Below are 20,464 nucleotides of genomic sequence, written 5' to 3' on the forward strand. Positions count from 1 at the left end.
ATTGAGATTGTGAGCCTCTTGTGAGACAAGGACTGTGTATGAGCTGATTCTAGTACAATAGTTATCGCATAGTAAGTGCTTAATAAATGCCAACACCATCTAGCCTGAGCTATCAAGACTGGAGCTATCCAAAAGGTGGGTTTTGGAATCTGAATTTTGTTGTCGCTCAGAATGTATTTATATTGGGCTGTCTGATCTGCTAGCATCATGAGCTTAGTCTCAGTGCCCCCTCTTACTGCCTGGGTTGTTGCCTGCTAGACACCCCCAGAAGGCAGTAAGGATTTACACTCTACCCTATTCGTAAGATGGGTAAGCTGCAGAGAAGAGATCGAGAAACTGTGGGACGGCAGTACTGGGCTAAGGACCTCAAACCGCTTAAGAACAAAGAAGGTTGCCTCACAAGCAGAGATGTGGGTCATCAAAATTCAGTGGAGATTAAAAAACCCCCACTAGAAAAGCATGGTGAAGTGAATAGAGCCCAGGCCTGGGATTCAGAAGGTCTTCAGTTTTAATCCTGGTTCCATCACTTGTCTGCTGTGTGACCTTGGGAAAGTCATTTAACTTCTCCCTGCTAAGTTATTTCATCTGTAAAATGGGGATTGAGACTATGAGTTCCACATGAGACAGGGACTTTGTACAACCCGATTTGCTTGTATCCGTCTCAGTGCTTAGTATAGTGCCTGGCATGTAGTAAGAGCTTAACAAATACCACAATTATTAATTACGTACTATGCACCAAGCACAAGATCCTATGAATCGATGCCTTATCATGGCAGGAGAGTCTGTGTATGCTGATGAAGCTTAGAGCTATGCCATATAGGGCTACCCATAATGGAAAGGGCTAAGCCAAAGCGTCAAAGTTGATTCACCTGTGCTGAGCAGCAGCAGCATGGGAAAGAATCAAAGGCGGATGATCAAGTGATCAAAACACTGATCAAAGAAAACAGCAGAGACTTAAGTTTTTACTGCATTGGAAAAGGCAATGGTAAACCACTTCCACAAGAAAACTCTATGGATACACATACCAGAACGACTTTATGACAGAAGATGGGATGTTCTGAAGAGGGTGTGTCCATAGAGTCGCTATGGATCGGAAAGGACTCAACGGCATTTGGAGAAGAAGCCGAGCACTGCACTTAGTGCTAGGGTAGGTAGAAGGCAATCAGGTTGGATACAGTCCATCCCTCATCAGGCTCACAGTTGAAGTTGGAGGAAAAGGAGGTATTTAACCCCCATTTTGCAGTTGAGGAAACTGAAGCACAGGAGTTAAGTGGCTTGCCCAAAGACATGGCAGGCTGGTGGCAGAGTCAGGATTAGAACACAGGTCCTCTGAGTCCCAGGCCCATTCTCATTTCAGTAGGCCATGCTGCTTTAACCTGGTGCAAGCCCTGTTTGGGACAGGGATGGAGTCTGATCTGATTGTCTTCCTACGCATTGCTTAGCACCATACTAAGCACATAGTAAGCACTCCATAAATAATGCAATTAACTTGTGGACTAGACCAAGGATTTCCCTTTCTCTATCTGCTTCATCCTAAGCTTACTGAAGCTCCTTGAGTAACCAGTACCAAATCCCAGGTATAGAACAGATACTTGGGTGAGAATATAAAGCCTCACCCACTACAGAAAACTGCCAGTTTTCCAGTTTGTGTGGAGGGTCTCAGATTTAACTATCTCTTCCCCAAACCTTTCATGCATCAAAATACATTGGAGCCAGGTTGAATGTGTCAATAAAGAATAAATCTGTGGGCCAGTTTTAACTGCGGTTTCTGAGAACTCCAAACTCCAAAGCTAAAGTCAACCAGTCAGGCTGCGAAAACCCCATGCACAAATACTAAAGCCCAATAACTTGAAAGGGCATGTCGCAGGTCTTATTATTATTCTTTGAGGTAAACTTTTACCACCTTTGTGCCTTTCAAAAATCAATCCCAAGCCTGACAAGATTACAAAGTCAATGAGACTCTTGAGGAATACGCAATTTGGGTGGGTCAAAATGATCATGTTGATTGGTTAAGTGAGGTTTGGAGGAACTTGAAACAAGGATGCTGGGAGTGAAAATAGACAAGTTTCTCACAGGCCTAGCTTCCTCACCCAGTTTGTCCCTCTCTCTAGAAGAAAACCCTCAAAACTGAAAGAGAGCTCAGTGTAGGTGTTCTTGTGAGGAGAAGCAGCGTGGCTCATTGAAAAGAGCCCGGGCTTGGGAGACAGAGGTCATGGGTTCTAAACCCACTCTGCCACTTAGCTGTGTGACCTTGGCCAAGTCACTTCACTTCACTGTGCCTCAGTTCCCTCATCTGTAAAATGGGGATTAAGACTGTGAGCCTCACGTGGGACAATCTGATTACCTTGTATCCCCTCCAGAGCTTAGAACAGTGCTTTGCACAGAGTAAGTGCTTAACTGGTACCATTATTATTATTATCATTATTGTGTGAGAAACAGTTTCCATGTGGCAAAGGGAAGAGTCTGCTTAAGGCTGCAGTCTACTAGCTGTTCCAGGGCTGGGTTAGGCTTAAACGAGCCAACCTACAGAAGTAGTAGCCCTCACCTCCACTCCTCCAGCCAAAGCCCTGATCCTGGCTTTAGAGTAGGCACCCACCCCAAATTTTTGCCAAGCCCCTGGGGGCCTGTTTCTTCTTGCCCACTACACTCAAGACTGGACTGTAAGCTCATCCTCTAGCCTGCAAGCTCACTGGGAGCAGGGGACATGTATACCAATGCTCTCCGAATTGATTAGTACAGTGCTCTGCACACAGTAAGTACTCAATAAAAATCACTGATGCTAAATACATCTAAAACTGCACTTCTTGTTTTCCTCTCCCCACTCAACTTCTCCGCCTATCTTTCCCATGACAGGCCCAAACACCAACCTACTCCCCATCTCTGAAGCCTACGGTTTTGGCATTATTCTTGACTCCTCCCTTTCTTTCAACCCCTATAAATGATCGGTGGCTGAATCCTGTTGGTTTTCCCTTCCCAATCATTCCAGGATCCACGTTTTCCTCTCCATGCAACTGGCTGTTACTGAATTGCATCAGTCTCCTCTTTGGTCTCCCCGTCTCCAGTCTCTTCTGTCCAGTCCATACTTTACTCTGCTGCCTGGATCACTTTTCCAAAACACCTCTCCCAAATATTCAAAAACCTGCAATGATAACTTTCCTATTAAGCAGGCATACCCGACCACTGCCTTTAAGGCACTCAATCATCTCTTTCCCTGCTTCTTATAATAATAATGATGGCATTTGTTAAGCACTTACTATGTGCCAAGCACTTATCCACTGTATTCCACTGTATCCCACCACTGATACTTTGTTCGTCTCAAGATCACCTGCTCACCATACCCAGTCCTTGTCTTTTCCAACTCTGCTCTCTTGGTCACACCCTCCCCACTCACCTGGAATTATATCCTCCTTTTTAGCCAACAGACCATAGCTCTTTGCATCTTCAACACCCTTCTGAAATCTCACTTGCTCCAGGAGGTCTTCTCCAATAAATTTCTAATCTCCTCAGATTCTGTACCCTCAAATACCATCTGTGCACTTAAGGAACTCACAATTTGCCATAGTACTCATGTACTTATCTGACATACCGATTACTTTTTCACTGACCTAGGACAATATCCCCTTTCCTTCTTGCCCCCATCTTTAAGTTAATTTAGTGTTCTTCTCCCTCACTAAACTTTAAACACCTTGAGGGCAGGGATCATCTACATGAACTCTATTGTACTTTCCAGTGTTTAGTATAGTGCTCTACACCCAGTGGGCACTCAAGAAATAGTTATTATTATTAATAGTAGTAGAAGTAATATTTGTTAAATGCTTAGTGTGCACCAGGCTCTGTATTATTAATTATTATTATGGTATTTGTTAAGCACTTATTATGTGCCAAGCACTGTTATAGCACTGGGATAGATACAAGATAATCAGGTTGTCCCACGCACGGCTCACATTCTTAATCCCCATTTTACAGATGAGGTAACTGAGGCACTGAGAAGTTAAGTGGCTTGTCCAAGGTCACACAACAGACAAGTGGTGGAGCCGGGATTACAACCCATGACATTTTGACTCCTGAGCCCATGCTTTTTCCACTAAGCCATGCTGCTTCAAAGGGAAATCAGTTTGGACAGAGTCCATGTCCCATATGGGGCTCACAGTTTTATTCCTAATTTACAGATGAGGTAACTGAGGCACAGAGAAGTTAAGTGACTTACCCAAGTTCACACAGCTGACAAGTGGTGGAGCCGAGATTAGAACCCATGACATCTGGCTCCAGACCCATGCTCTGTACACAAGGCTATGCTGCTTCCTCGTTGATTGACTGATTGTTAGTCTGCACGATTACAGAATTCTCAGGAGTGGACTACCATCTTTATGAAGCCTGGGGAACATGCCTAATTCTGGGGCTTCTTTTGGGCTAGAAAAAGGCCAGGAAATATTGTGGAGGTCTTCTGGGAGTTAGGACTGAAGAGAGACCATTTGGGGACACTCAGGCTGCACAGTTAAACAAGGAGAAAATGGAGAAAATGGCCCTCCACCCCGCACAAGCTGGGTGTTTTTCTAGTTACAATTAATCAATGGTATTTACCGAGTGCTTACTATGTGCAGAGCACTGTACTAAGCACTTGGGAGAGTATGATGCAACACCCAACATCTCCCACCCCCAGTACACCCTTAAGAGTCTTCTGCTGCACCAAGGCAGCTGCGGCAGTGTTTCTTCTTTTTGTGCTTTTAATCTCAATTTGGATCAACTTCTGAATTCAGGTCTGCTCCAGGGCATGTAGGACTCGGTTCTGGTCCAAATTTTACTCCTACTGGATGCTCCCAAATGTCTCCTTTTACTGCTCTGTCCAATCAATACCAACCACAATCACAGAGCCTAACCCGGCCCCTAAAGTTCTTCAGGTGCGCAGGTGGACAGGAGCTTTTTTGACCCGATGTGGAATCTCCAGCCCCACTCCACAGTCCAAACCAGAGGATTTTTGGTCTGGCCCCAGCCTGAACCAGCATCCTTGGGGAGGGGAATAATGCCAGAGCAAGCAGGAGGCAAGATGAGGATTTCCTGAGCCTCCTTCCTTTCACTTGGATCCCCGGAAATTCCTCTGCCTTTTCTGTGGGGCTGGCAGCTCTGTAGACTTCATAATGTTGGGGCTCAATATTCTTCAGCTGAACTCATTTAAAAGAAGGGTGGTCTTATTTGAGAAAGGTCTGTGTCCCTCCCCTCATCCCTGAAGGTTTTCTGCAGATAATTTTGCAGTGTTTGGGGATGGTTACCCTTGTTGAGACGCAGCATGGTGTAGTAGATAAAGCACGGGCCTGGGGGTCAGCAGGTCACGGGTTCTAAGCCCGGCTCCAACCCTTGTCTGCCGTGTGACCTTAGGCAAGTCACCTCACTTCTCTGGGCCTGTCACCTCATCTGTAAAATGGAGCTTGAAACTGTGACCCCATGTGAGACAAGGACTGTGTCCAACCCAATTTGCTTGTATTTACCCCAGCACTTGGTACAGTGCCTGGCACATTGTAAGCCCTTAACAAATACCATAATTATTATTATTCTCCACCTGCCCAAGTCCCGTCTCTATGATCTGACAGGAAAAATCTTCTTCCAAGTGCTCAGGTTCCTTACTCAATCAACCAACCAATCATATTGATTGAGTACCTACTGTGTGCAGAGCACGGTACTAAGCACTTGGGGGAGTACAATACAACAGAGTTGGTAACACATTCCCTGCCCGCAGCGAGCTTGCAGTCTAGTAATATGCTCTACCCAGGAGGGTCTGTGAGGACCTCCTCTAGCTGAGACCCGAGCCCTCCTGTTTATCCTTTGCAAGTTGCCATCTTCTTACCCAAAGGAAACTCTGATGAAGCCACGGTAAAGCAAAAGGAAATAACCCCTAACACTGGGGAGCGGAAATTTTAATTCAGCTTTAATGGTGCATCAAGATCAAAGCAAACCTATCTTGACCAGAGTCAGTGTACAGCTGTAACCACACCTGATTGCTAGAGGATTAAACACATTTATATTTAGAACAGTTTTTGTGCCAATGAATGTGGTCAGAATGTATACACGCTGTTTGGTCTGAGGCAGGTAAAGGAAAGATTCATGTACTTACTTGATTTTTCTTCTTTAATGTTGTATTCTAGTATGTCAGAAGCATCATTCAAGGAGGGAAAGTGGACTGAGAGAATCATGTTTTTTAGATTTCCATCCCGCCAAACCAGGAATATCTGAAAGAGAGAGAGTAGTTGAAGAAAAGTCACTGAGATGAGCTATGAATTTAAAGTTTATCTCTTACCGTAAGAGATCCTAGATTTCACCCCTACAATATTTTATTGCAATTCTATTCTGAACAACAGCAACAAATAACATCCAGCTAAGTCAGGATGGTAGGCATTTTAAATCTTTAGGAGAGCAAAAGAGCATAGATTTGTTGAGTAGAGATTCTTTATTTCATCTCTATTTCCCCTCTCCGCCCTCCCCTCTGCATCAACTTTATGCAGTTGGCTGGATAACCCTTAAGAACTTTGATACTCATCACATCTCCACAGTACTTATGTAATTATTCTTATACTCTATAATCTTCCTTATCCCTAATCTACTTCAATGTCAGTCTCCCACTGTATGCTGTAATCTCCTTGTGTGTACCAGCTCTGTTGTATTTTACTTTCCCAAGCACTTAATACAATGATCTGCACATAATTATGGTATTTGTTAAGCGCTTACCATGTGCCAGGCACTGTATTTAAGTGCTGGGATGGATATAAGCAAATCTAATTGGACATAGTCCCTGTCCCATGTGGGGCTCAGAGTCTTAATCACCATTTTTTCTGGATGATGTAGCTAAGGGACAGAGAAGTGAAGTGACTTGCCCAAGGTCACACAGCAGACAAGTGGCAGAGTTGGGATTCCCCGGGCCTGGAATGCCCTCCCTCTGCCCATCTGCCAAGCTAGCTCTCTTCCTCCCTTCAAGGCCCTACTGAGAGCTCACCTCCTCCAGGAGGCCTTCCCAGACTGAGCCCCTTCCTTCCTCTCCCCCTCGTCCCCCTGTCCATCCCCCCATCTTACCTCCTTCCCTTCCCCACAGCACCTGTATATATGTATATATGTTTGTACATATTTATTACTCTATTTATTTATTTATTTATTCTACTTGTACTTATCTATTCTATTTATTTTATTTTGTTAGTATGTTTGGTTTTGTTCTCTGTCTCCCCCTTTTAGACTGTGAGCCCACTGTTGGGTAGGGACTGTCTCTATATGTTGCCAACTTGTACTTCCCAAGCGCTTAGTACACTGCTCTGCACACAGTAAGCGCTCAATAAATACGATTGATTGATTGATTGATTGATTGATTAGAATCTATGACCGTCTGACTCTCAGGCCTGGGTTCTATCCACTACACCATGCTACTTCCCTAAAATATGCTCCAGGGGAAGACTGAACTCAACCTCAGCATTCCTCACGCCTCTACTGCCATATAAATACTGTGTGCTACCCGGCTGCAGCACTGAAGCCACATAGTAAGCACTCAATAAATACAATTGATTTATTGACTGATTCTTGACTCCACTAAAAAATAAAGAAACATAGAGATGGGCTGGGTAACCAGAACACTGAGAAAGGCACCATAGGCTGATATTACCTCATGGACAATACATGCAATAAAGTCTCAGGAATGCAAAATTTATAGTCAGGAAACCCCTCCCTTAGGAAAAGGTAGCAGTGTGGCTTAGTGGAAAAAGTATGGGCCAGGGAGCCCGAGGACGTGGGTTCTAATCCTGGCTCCACCATTTGCCTGCTTTTGACCATGCCTTAGTTTCCTCAACTGAAAAATGGGGATTCAATGCTGTTCTTCCTCCTACTAAGGCCAGGAGTACCATGTGGGACAAGGACAGTGTCTGATTTGACTAGTTTGTGTCAATCCCAGCACTTAAAGAAGTTCTTGACATATAGTAAGTGCTCAATAAATAGCATTAAAAAAAACCCAAAGGTATGCTCACTTAGTATTTGAGTGGCCAAATAAATTGACGTGATTCATCTGTATGACAGGGAGGAGTGACTGCCTTTAACAGTGGCATTGGAAGTAATGAAAACATCTGGTTCAGTGGTCTCATTGCACAAAACACTATTAAGCAAGGTAAGCTTTGCCCTTGAAAATTACCAGCACATCCTGAACTCTTAATTGTCATTTTATTTACTGTGAATATCCTTATCCATCATCCAAATTAAAACAAAAGGATATAAGCAATGACATTGCAGGATTAGATCCCAGACATATGGTCCACACAGATAATTTTTTCTCTGACAGTGGTGGCAGTAGGGTTACTGGGACTGGGTGTCCTTATTGAAGATGGTTAGGAAATATTCTCTCTATCAAGCAGCTCAAATAAAAGCTACCCTCCTTGACAACCACCCTAACATTTAGAAAGCACCAGCTAACATTTGTAACTTTCCCTCTACATCCCTTACTTTTCTTCTAGCTACCCTTTATGTTCCCCTCTCAGTGTCAAACCTGGAGAGTTTCCAATACTATACCAGTCTTGGCTAAGAGAGTCAAGTAGAGGCATACCCAATTCCATTCCTAGCTTGGGCAGTGGCTACTGCTCTTTGTGCAGAAATGCTCTGGGCATGTTACTACCCTCCTCAAAAATCTCCAGTGGCTACCAGTCAACCTACGCATCAGGCAAAAACTCCTCACTCTCGGCTTCAAGGCTGTCCATCACCTCACCCCCTCCTACCTCACCTCCCTTCTTTCCTTCTACAGCCCAGCCCGCACCCTCTGCTTCTCTGTCACTAACCTCCTCACTGTGCCTCGTTCTCGCCTGTCCCGCCGTCGACCCCCGGCCCACATCCTCCCCCTGGCCTGGAATGCCCTCCCTCCACACATCCGCCTAGCTAGCTCTCTTCCTCCCTTCAAAGCCCTACTGAGAGCTAACCTCCTCCAGGAGGCCTTCCCAGATTAAGCCCCCTCCTTCCCCTCCCCACAGCACCTGTATATATGTTTGTACAGATTTATTACTCTATTTGGCTTGTACATATTTACTATTCTATTTATTTTATTTAGTTAATGATATGCACCTAGCTTTACTTCTATTTATTCTGATGACTTGGCACCTGTTCACATGTTTTGTTTTGTTGTCTGTCTCCCCCTTCTAGACTGTGAGACCATTGTTGGGTAGGGACCGTCTCTATATGTTGCCAACTTGTACTTCCCAAGCACTTAGTACAGTGCTCTGCACACAGTAAGTGCTCAATAAATATGATTGAAGAATGAATGAATGAATGAATACTGAGTGGAAGGCAATCTTCTATAAGTCAAAACTCACTTGTACTGGGCAGCAGTGGCATGGGAGAGAGCCAAGGGCAGAGACTCAAGTTTACTGCACAGAAGAAGGCAATGGTAAACCATTTCCATATTTTTACCAAGAAAACTCTGTGAATACACTACCAGAACGATTGCAGATGGAGGTGGGGCATTCTGGGAGAGAGGCGTCCATGGTGTCGCTATGGGTTGGAGATGACTTGACAGCATAAGATAAGACAAGAGACCCTTTATGGATCATTTATTTAAACCTCTAAACCAGAGAAATGGGCTTGTGAGGCAGGAATGTTGGTGGTACCATCTACAACGATGGGAAAATCAGGGGGAGGTCAGGGTTTGGGTGAGAAGATGAGGAAATCTGTTTTGGTCATGTTTAGTTTGAGGTGTCAGTGGGGTATCCACACAGAGCTGTCCTGAAGGCGGAGGAAATGTGAGACTGTGGAGAAGGAAAAAGATTAGGGCTGGAGATGTAGATTTGGGAATCATCTGTTTAGAGATGGTGACGAAGTCATGGGGGTGAATGAACTCTCCAAGGGAGTGGGTATAGATGGAGAATAGAAGGGGACCCAGCTGAGCCTTGAATCTCCCAGTTAAGGAGTGGGAGGTGGAGGAGGAGGCATGTTTGAAAGCAGAGGGAAGGAGCTGACAGAGTAAGAGGATGAAGAGAGTAGTGAGGGAAGGGAGAGGAGATGAGTCAAGGGGTGCAAAGTGAGGGTGTGGAAATGGAGAGCAGGAGGGACACCTTCTCTGGAGAAACAGCAGGGAAGAAGATGAAGAAAGAGGAGGCAGTAGCATTGGACTAGTCAGATAGGGAGGGGTGATGGAAAACTATTGGGGAGTTGGCAGATATTTTTTCAACTTTGCCCTCCCCCTCTGGACTGTCAGCTCCTGGTAGGAGGGAAACATATATACCAATTCTACTGTTACTGTCCTCTCCTAATTGCTTAGTACAGTGTTCTGAAAACAGTAAATGCTCAATAAATACCAGTGATTGATTGGTTTACCAAACAGAGTGGGTGGCGAGGTCATCAGGACTAGGGAAGGTGGCAGTTAAGGGGACTGGGCACTTCACGTGGGAGTTGAAGGTTTCACACCATCCCACCTCCCTCATCTCTCTCTTTCCCTTCCTTTGAAGCCCAAATCATCCACTTTTACCACCCAATCCAACTACTAGTCACCATCATCTAACACCCCACAGGTCCCTCCTCCAACTTTATGAACAATTTTGATCCCTTTCTCATATTCTGTCTCTCACTCTCCAACCCTACACTGATCTTTGAGGAATTCAGTATTCACATAGATGTCCCCGGTGATCCTTCTACTGTTCATTCATTCATTCAATTTTATTTATTGAGCTCTTACTGTGTGCAGAGCACTGTACTAAGCGCTTGGGAGTACGTCGGCAACATGAAGAGACGGTCCCTACCCAACAATGGGCTCACAATCTAGAAGGAGGAGACAGACACCTCCTCTCATTCCTCTACTCCAATGACCTCGTGCTCGACCCCACCTCACAAACTCACAAACCTGGGCACACACTTGATCTTATAAATCTCCAATAACTGTACAATCTCTACCCTCATCAATTCTGAAATTCCTCTGTCTGCCCACCTCCTCACCTGCTCTCTTTCCCATACACTCAACCCCTGCAAATCTGTCCTGGTCCCCTACAGAGACCTCCATCCTTTTGTCTCCCTCAGGTATTCTATTGCCATCCTACCCCATTCTGTCTCCATACCCAAACTACCTTTTTCTGACACACAAATCAACACACTCTACAAACCGTGTCCACTGAACTGAACTCCCTTGCTTCCCCTGAACTCCCTTGCTCCCCTGTCTCTTTGCTGGTCACATACCACTAACTCACAACCCTGGATCACCTCCACAGTACGATTCCTCCACTCCTGCGCCTGAGCCGTGGAGAGCTATTGAAGGAAATCCAGACATCTCTCTGACCTTGTCCACTTTTAATTTGTTCTTATAATAATTATGGTATTTGTTAGGTGATTACTATTTGCCAGGCACTGTACTAAGTGCTGGGGTGGATACAAGCAAATCGGGTTGGACACAGTCCCTGACCCACTTGGGGCTCACCATCTAAATCCCCATTTTACATATGAAGTAACTGAGGCACAGAGAAGTACATTAACTTGCCCAAGGTCGTACAGCAAGCAAGTGGCAAATCTTGGATTAGAACTCATGACCTTTTGACCCCCAGGCAGGCCCGCGTTCTATCCACTCCATTGTGCTGCTTCCCCATCGGCTTCAATTTGACCCTCTCCACTGCCCGACAACAAAACTTACTCTTCCTAATTCACTCCAATACCCACTACCCCCAGTAGCTGTTCCAGACATTTAACTCCCTTCTAAAACCTCCTGTCCCCCGGCCCCCACCATGTCTTTCCCCTAATAACCTGGCCACATACTCCATCAACAAAATTGAAACCAACAGGCGGGGTCTCCCCAAAATCTCCCCAGCTCATCTCCAATCCCCCCTCCTCCTCCACCCTCTTTGACTCTCTTTATCATCCCTCTAGATGAAATCTCTCACCTCTCTAAATCTACTTGTGCTTCTAACCCCATCCCTCATACCTTTTTAAAACACTTATCTCCTCCCTTCTTCCCTCCTTGACTACCATCTTCAGCTGTTCACACACCAATGACTTCTTCCCCACTGCTTTCAAACATGCTTTTGTCTCCCCTACCCTAAAAAACCCTCCCTTGACCCCATAGCTCCCTCCAGATTCCTCTCCAAATTTCTTGAGAGAGTTGTTTACACCCACTGTCTCCACTTCCAATCCTTCGTCTCTCCTAGATCCCCTCCAGCCTGGCTTCCACCTACTTTGCTCCACAGATACAGCCCTCTCTATGGTAACCAGTGACCTTCTTCTAGCCAAATCTGATAGCCTCTACTCCATCTCTTTACTTCAAGCTCCTAGTACAGTGTTCTGCACACTGTAAGTGCTCAGTAAATGCCCTTGATGGATGAATTGATTGGAATAATTGCTGGAGTAGGTGTGGGCATCGGAATCACTGAGGGAGGAATAGGAGAGTAGTAGATCAGAAAAGAGAGCTTGAGTTATAGAATTTCCAGTTTGTGGAAATTCCACCAGCTGCGTTCTAACACAGGAGCAGGATAAGCAGACTGTGATGGTCACCCAAGGGACAAGGAGAACACTGGTGACAATAGGGTGGGGGCTGAGACTGACTAGGAAGACGTACTGTTCCCCAGAGGGCCAGTCAGTCATATTTATTGAGCACGTTCTGTGTGCAGGGTACTATACTAAGCACTTGGGAGAGTACAATATAACAATATAACAGACACAATTCCTGCCCACTATGAGCCTACCGTCTAGAGGGTAAGTCTCCCTTGCTTATGGCTTAAACATAGAAAACACACATCATCTCAGACACATTTCTCCTATCTAGTCTTCTCCTAACCATTGCTATTCTGCAAAATCACCGAACTTGGGACTTTTCTGTGCTCGAAACTGTGACACATGGGGATGTTTTATTCTCTTTCAAATCTCCTGAGATTCAAGCTCCCTGACTGTATGAGCCCCAGTGACAAAGGGCAGAGGGATAAATGAAATATTGATAGCATGCTGTGCCATAGCAAGCTCCCTGTGCCTGTAAGAACCCTGGAGAATGGAACAAAGTGACAAAGAACAGAGGACCAGTGACATCTGTAGGGAGGAGGTTGATGAAGCGGAGTCTGAACCTCTTGTTCTGCAGCTGGGGACTCAGCTGGCAAAGTCTGAGCATAAACTAAGCCATGGACTTTCATCTTCAAAATGAAACTGGCTGTTGAATGTTCAGTGGGGGGATGGGTGTGTGCCTGTGTATGTGTGAGTTGGTGTGTGTATGGTGGGACCAGTATTGGGGGGGGGTGAGAGCCCTCGTAGGGCTGCGACATAAAACGAGCTGAAACCTATCAATTTGTTATCAATCAATCAATAGTATATATTGAGTGCCTACTGTGTTCAGAGGATGGGATTTCCTGGGACTGTGGCATTCTCTCTTTCCCCCAGCTTCCATTTGCCCATCTAAAGGTCAGACATTTCTATTAGGTGGGGAGGTCACGTCCTTTGGTGTTCAGTTCCGTGTCTCCCAGGCTCAAGATGGTGATGGTGGCAGCAGTAGTGTCTCTAGCTTCCCTACACCCACTGAAGAAGAGGAAGAAGTGCTGAGCTAGCTTTTCCCAGATAGGTGACTGGTAGTGCCTATTGAAGCAGGATGAAGGTTGCCTCCTGGGCTGGAACTGCCCTCAGCAGCCTGGAGAGGCCAGGCCTGGGCAACCAGATGGCTGCCATGATGGCCACTGACTTCCAGCCATTCCCACGGAGCCCGGCTCCACCTGGGCCCCATGCGTTCTCTGGGCAGGACCCAAGGGTGTCCTCCCTGCTAGCAGAGAAATCTCCAGGGCTGGCGGCAATCCTAGCACTATGCTGAGTTCAGTAACTGGGGATAGGGGTGTGTCTGTGATTCTGTATGTCTGGATGTGTTTGTGCTACCCATGCCCACTGTCCACCCAGCCCAATCTTTACCTCTCCACATCCCCTTCTATCCTCCCTGTCTCCTATATGTCTTGCTTTGTCCTCTTCTTTCCCTCTCTTCATTTTTCTCCCTCTCTGAGGGTTCTCCACATCTTTAGCTTCCTATCTTCCTCTGTTCCCTGCCTCTTCAGCCCCACCCACTGACCCACTGGCCCACTATGAGTTCTTAAAATTCTGACTCCCTTACCCCCATCCTTCCCTATCTCTTTTCTCCTTTCTCCCTTATTTTTGCTGGTGTAGCCAAACATGGCATCTCCAGCTTTTTGGGCCTTATTTTCCCTATTCCTAATCCACTTTACTGTCTGTCTCCCCCTGTAGACTGTAAGCTCCTTGTGGGCAGGATCCTCCCTGATTCCTGTTATCATGGGTGCCCCTTCTGACTAGGGCCAGGAGCTTTAAAATTTGAACTGCCACAGTGCCCGCTACTGCCCCTGTCCATTAACATTGCTCCCTGAGGTAGTTGCCTTCTTTGCATACCATGATAATAACAACAGCCTCAACTGTGGGATGTATTAAGTGCTATTTGCCAGGCACTGTAGTAAGCGCTGGGGTGGATACGAACAAACTGGGTTGGCCACAGTCCCTGTCCCACCTGGGGCTCACAGTCTCAATCTCCATTTTACAGATGAGGTAACTGAGGCACAGAATAATAATGATGGCATTTATTAAGTGCTTACTATGTGCAAAGCACTGTTCTAAGCACTGGGGAGGTTACAAGGTGAAGTAAAGTGACTTGCGCAGGGTCACACAGCAGATGAGTGGCAGAAACTGGATTACAACTCACAACTTTCTGACTTCCAGGCTTGTGCTCTCTTTACTACACCATGATGCTTCTCAATTTCTCATGGCCTAGGCTATGGGCTTCCTGTGGTAGACTTCTGCCCATTCTCCTTTTTCTTCATAAGAGGTTGGGGCTGGGGAACCCTCTTCCTCTACAGTTGGTGGGTGGGAAGGAGGGCAAGCCCTGGGCATTGCCTCTCTTTTTTCCCATAGTCCCCAGAGGCCTGGGGGTGGCGGGGGTAAGGGTGTCTCCCACCATTATTATTCCTCATTTCCTCTTCTCCCACTCTCTTCTGTGTTACCCTTGAATGTGGATTTGTACCCTTTTTTACCCCACCTTCAACCTCATAGCACCTATGTACATAAACATAATCTATTTATATTAATGGCTGTCTCCCCCTCTATTTGTTCATTCAATCGTATTTATTATGATTGAGCACGTACTAAGCATTTGGAAAGTACAATTCAGCAACAAGTAGAGACAATCCCTGCCCAGCAACGGGCCCACCGTCTAGAAGGGTACCGTAAGCTCACTGTGGGCAGGTACCATGTCTACCAACTCTATTATATTGTACTCTCCCAAGCACTTATTACAGTGCTTTGCATCCAGTAAGCGCTCAGCATGGTGTAGTGAATAGAGCATGGTCCTGGGAGTCAGAAGGTCATGCATTCTAATCCCGGCCACTTCTCTGCTGTGTGACCTTGCGCAAGTCGGTTCGCTTCTCTGTGCCTCAGGTACCTCATCTGTGAAATGGGGACTGAGACGCGGAGTCCCACGTGGGGCAAGCACTGTATCCAACCTGATTTGCTTGCATCCACCCCAGCGCTTAGTACAATGTGTGGCACATAGTAGGCACTTAACAAATGCTACAATTACTATTATTATTATTATTATTATTTTTACTAATTGACTACTGTGGTATTTACTGACTGCTTACTTTGTGCCCAGCAGTATCTGAAGCGCTTCCGTCAATACAAGTTATTTTACTCACAAAGAGCTCCCAAAGTATCAATCAATACGGATGTCAGACGAAACTGATGCCAACGGTGAACTCTACACTCAACTTAGATTTTTAGATGTACAAAAATGTCTAAAAACTCTTTTTGTCCTCCTCCCGCATACGTTCGCTGTCCTCTCCTTTCAGATGATCTGCCCAGGCTTCAGTGGTACGCACCTGCATGGGACTCTATTTTGGTGCAAAGTCCTTTGAGGGGTCCCTCCCCTTGTCGACCCCAGGCCTTCTTGGGGGTCATCATCATCATCATCATTAATCGTATTTATTGAGCACTTACTGTGTGCAGAGCACTGTACTAAGCGCTTGGGAAGTACAAGTTGGCAACATATAGAGACAGTCCCTACCCAACAGTGGGCTTACAGTCCATTGGAACAAACAGCCATCCAGTTACCACTGGCTCCAGAGGCCCTGTCAAACACTTCTTATTTAGCAATGAGCTTCGCTGTCACATTCGTTTGGCTGGGTGGAAGCTGTTTATCTTCCGAGAAGGAAATTAAGAAGTAGAGAAGTTAACTGACTCAACCCAGTATACTGTGTGAGTCAGCAAAAGATGAGGATAGTTTTTTAAAATGGCATTTGTTAAGCACTTACTACGGGACAGGCACTTTATTAAGTACTTGGGTAGACACAATCCAGTCAAGTTGAACCCATTATGTGTCCCACACGGGACTCACGTTCTTAATCCTCATTTTACAGATGAGGGAACTGAGGCACAGAAGTGAAGTGGCTTGCCCAAGGCACACAGCAGACAATTGCAGATCCAGGATTAGAACCCATGAACTCCTTACTCCCAGGCTCATGCTCTATCCACTAGGCCACACTGCTTCTCTGGTCATTGAGCTCCTGGTCAAGGCTCAGTCCCCTTCCGTCTTGCGAGGGTTCCTGTAGTCTTTCTGCCAGTTACTCAAGACCCCAGTCATGGCTAGGCAGGGGCTCAGTGCCCTCATGCTGCCCCTGCTTTGAGGGCACAGATGGCATATTATTTGGGTCAACGTCCCCAATCTCTACAGCAGTGGCCAAACCAGGACTCGTGACCCACACTGGAGGTATGATGAACTTGCGAACATGAGGCCCTCCTGCTTCTTGAACCCCACCTTCTCCATTCAAGAATGAGAGCACCTGTTCCCCTGCTTAGAGAAGCAGTGTGGCTTAGTGGAAAGAGCAAAGGCTTAGGAGTCGGAGGACGTGGGTTATGATCCTGGCTCCGCCGCTGACCAGCTGCGTGACTTTGGGCAAGTTACTTGACCTCTCTGTGCCTCAGTTACCTCATCTGTAAAATGGGGATTAGAATTGTGAGCCCCACGTGGGACAACCTGATTACCTTGTATCTACCCCAGCACTTAGAACAGTGCACGGCACACAGTAAGCGCTTAACAAATGCCATTATTATTATTATTATTCCCCCACAACTCCCATCCCCACCTTAGGTGTGGGTGCAGGGAGGCGTTGGTGACAACTTTCTGCACCACGGACCTGCCCTTTCCACCTCAACCACGACTCTTGGGGTTGTGGAGGCATTTATGAGCTCCCCTGAGGCAGGCCAAGAGAGAAGTCGAGATGGGCCATGCCTGGGGAAGGCCAGCGCAGGACGACCGATCACATCAGAACCAGACCAATCTGACCGACGCAACCTCCTAGACCCCTTTCTACCACTTGCCAGGCCTAGAGAAACATGGATGCTAAACCTCTGCTGCAGGCAGAGCCTGAGGCAGGCTGATGCAAAGGAAACAAGACGCTTTGGTCACTGCCCATGAAGAGCTAAATAGTGTAACAGGAAGGGTTTGGTTGGCCACCTCTGTTTCTTCTAACGTTGCAGAATTTCAGAGCCTGAAAGCCCTAAACCCCCCACCTCCCTCTTCGTGAGGCAGTTGGGTCTGATACAGAGAAAAGATGCAGGCACTCGTTGCTTCTCTGCAGCTGGTGTTGACTAAGGGACTTCTCCCTCCCCCTGGCTGGTAAAATCAGTCCTCAAAGATAGTGAGAACAACTGAGAGGAGAAGCAGAGTGGCCTCATGGAGAGAGCACGGGCCTGGGGGTCAGAAGGACCTAGGTTGTTTTTTTGTTTTGTTTTGCTTTGGTATTTGTTAAGTACTTACTCTATGCCAGGGACTTTACTAAGTGTGTGGGTAGACTGAAGGTAATCATATTGGACACTGTCCTTGTCCCTCATGAAGCTCACAGTCTTAATCACCATTTTACAGGTGAGGTTACTGCTTAACTCACGGTGTTTAACAAACACCATAATTTATTATTATCATCATTATTATTATTACCAGCAAAGCCTGAGAGATTATCTGAAAGAGTGGATAGCATGAAAGAGTGCACATGTTCTAGAAGTGTATATTGATAACTTCCTTATTTTGTGCCAGAGGTCCACCCAACTCTCGGTTATTCAATTGCTTTTTTAATGGTATTTGTTAAGTGTTTACTATGTACCAGGCAAAACACTAAACACTGGGGTATGCATATCGGGTACAGTCCATGTCCCACAAGGGACTCACAATCTTAATCCCCATTTTACAGATGAAGTAACTGAGGCACAGAAGTTAAGGGACTTACCCAAGGTCACACAGCAGACAAGTGGTGGAGCTTGGATTAAAACCCAGATCCTCTAACTCCCAGGCCCACGCTCTTTCCACTAGGCCATCTCTGCTTCTCAATTAGAGCAATTCTAGTAATCTGGCTGGTGAATTCTCCAGAGTCCTTACAATCAATCAATCAGCTTCCCGTCTTTTGTTCCTTTCACTGCTTGTAAGGGTGTCTAGTAGGAGGAAGGCACAGGAAGGAGGTGCAACTCGAAGCCACTCTGCCACTGGGATGAAAGCCTTGGTGGGGAAGAAGGTTGCAGCTATGGGCTAAACTGGATTTTTGGATTTGTCAGGTTAACCCTGATCATATATAGATAATCATTTAGAACTGTGCATGACATTGCTACCAGTGGTGCGCAATGAATTCCATTATTGTTACTCCTTAAAGGAGTAAGTTGTTCTAAGAGGGGGCTACTTTCCATCCACATTTCTACTGAAAAATATGAAACTGGAAGAAAAAAAACCCAGGAAGGGAGAAAGCCTTAGACTGGCAGAGCCCTGAACTAATATTAATTTCAGACTTCAGTTGGAAAAGAAATGTTTTTCCAGGAAAATAAAAGTCAACTTGGAACGACTATCAAGGAGAAGCATGTGGGTATTCTGGGAAGTGCTAAAGCCAGCTAAGGAATGGTGTCTTTGGTTTCTTTTGGCCTGTTCCTCCAAACAGTGAGATTCAAGTTTGCAAGAAGCCGGCTGGGCAAATGCATAAAATTACTAAGAAAGGAATTTATTTTTTTCAGGGGGATGAAATTTTGCTTTCAGGCCCCCAACTTAGGGCTCAGACCTATATCAGCTCCTCAAGGAGGGTGACCTGGTCTCTTAGCAACTAGTTGATCGCCAAGAATTGTAGAGGAATCAAGAGATGTTGATAATGACGAAGGAACAGAATGAAGTCTGAATGAAGGACAGCTACACTAAGAATGGGAGCCACCCACCACTTCCCTTCCTCCTGACCCCCGGGGCCCTTCCGCCAGAGGTTCCCATCAGCCCCTGCTTTATCCCAGGGTAGGGGACGACTCAACCAACTGCAGATTGAGGTCTTCTCTATTTTTAGAACACTGAGGTCACCACCACAACTGCAGTAGTGATCTCGGGGACTGACAGGCCTGAATGCGTCTGCTCCTTTTGTGTTTATCATCTTTTTCATTTTTGTTCTCCTTTTCTGCCACCGACTACCCTCCCTTCCCTATTCTTCAATTGTGAGTCTCTTGCAGGTCAGGGATTGTGTCTATACCTCATCCATGTATTTCTTCCCAAGTGCTTAGTACAGTGCTTATTAATCAAGTGATCCTATTCATTGAGCTCTTCCGGTGTCCAGAGCACTGTATTAAGTTCTTGGCAATGACAGAGTACAATGACAGAGTTGGTAGACACATTCTCTTCCCACAGTGAGTTTACAGTTAAGTGACTGCTATTAGCACTGTTACTACTAACCAGTGCTGAATGACCACATAGCAGCTGGCCATGCACCTACCACCTCAACCTCCTTGGATATCTCAAAATGCACCGTAAGTGATAGACCTGAGGCTGGTTCAACATTTTCAATGGGAGACGCCAACATTCATGAAAGTAAGTGGGTCTCCTCTAAGAGGGAGCAGAGCCTGCCCAGGAAACAGTGATGTGGGATTTGAAATTCAATTCTGGCTCCGCTTCTGCCTTCCTAGGTGGATCTCATCTAACCTACTTGGGGCCAGGCCTTATCTATAAAGTGGCATATGTGATACAGCAAAGAAAGACCCTAGCAAGAAATAATTAATTAGGCTGATGGCCTATACTATATTCCCTGGGAAGTCTGGGTAAAACCATTAAATGGAAACTGTATTGACAGAAGATATGTCAGTAGATGAAGATTTTCTGCTCTGAAAGGGCCATCAGGTCCTAAGAGAGACTGGCCCCAAGAGTCAAGAGACCATTGGAGGTAAAGGGATTCCCTATCTGATCTATTTTAAATTTGAAAATGGTTCATTTTTCTAACAATGGCCAGTTTGCAAGACAGTGAGTATCTCCTGGATTTCCTTCAGGCTAGGGTTAGTGCTTGATTATTCAGAGGCCTGAGGTTTGATGTTGTAATGCTGTCTGTGAATTATCCAGGTCCTCGACTTCTCTTTTTCCTCCTACGTCTTTGTCATTATCATCACCGCCCTCCTCCTCCTCCCTCTTCATGTCCTCCTCCTCAAGCTTCTCCTATTTGTCACCTCTTTTATCCAC

General features: G+C 45.9%; 1 protein-coding gene across 1 annotated transcript in view; it reads right to left on the reverse strand.

The window, feature by feature from the left end:
• The window catches only part of RIN3 (Ras and Rab interactor 3), a 130,461-nt gene that overhangs the window by 64,814 nt on the left and 45,183 nt on the right, over window positions 1-20,464 (reverse strand). Inside the window, exon 8 of the mRNA XM_038746053.1 lies at window positions 6,107-6,221. Within this exon, the coding sequence (XP_038601981.1) occupies window positions 6,107-6,221 (115 nt within the window). The remainder of the gene's footprint in view (window positions 1-6,106; window positions 6,222-20,464) is intronic.

The sequence above is a fragment of the Tachyglossus aculeatus genome, chromosome 1 (genome assembly GCF_015852505.1).
Source record: "Tachyglossus aculeatus isolate mTacAcu1 chromosome 1, mTacAcu1.pri, whole genome shotgun sequence".
In the NCBI taxonomy this organism is placed as follows: Eukaryota; Metazoa; Chordata; class Mammalia; order Monotremata; family Tachyglossidae; genus Tachyglossus; species Tachyglossus aculeatus.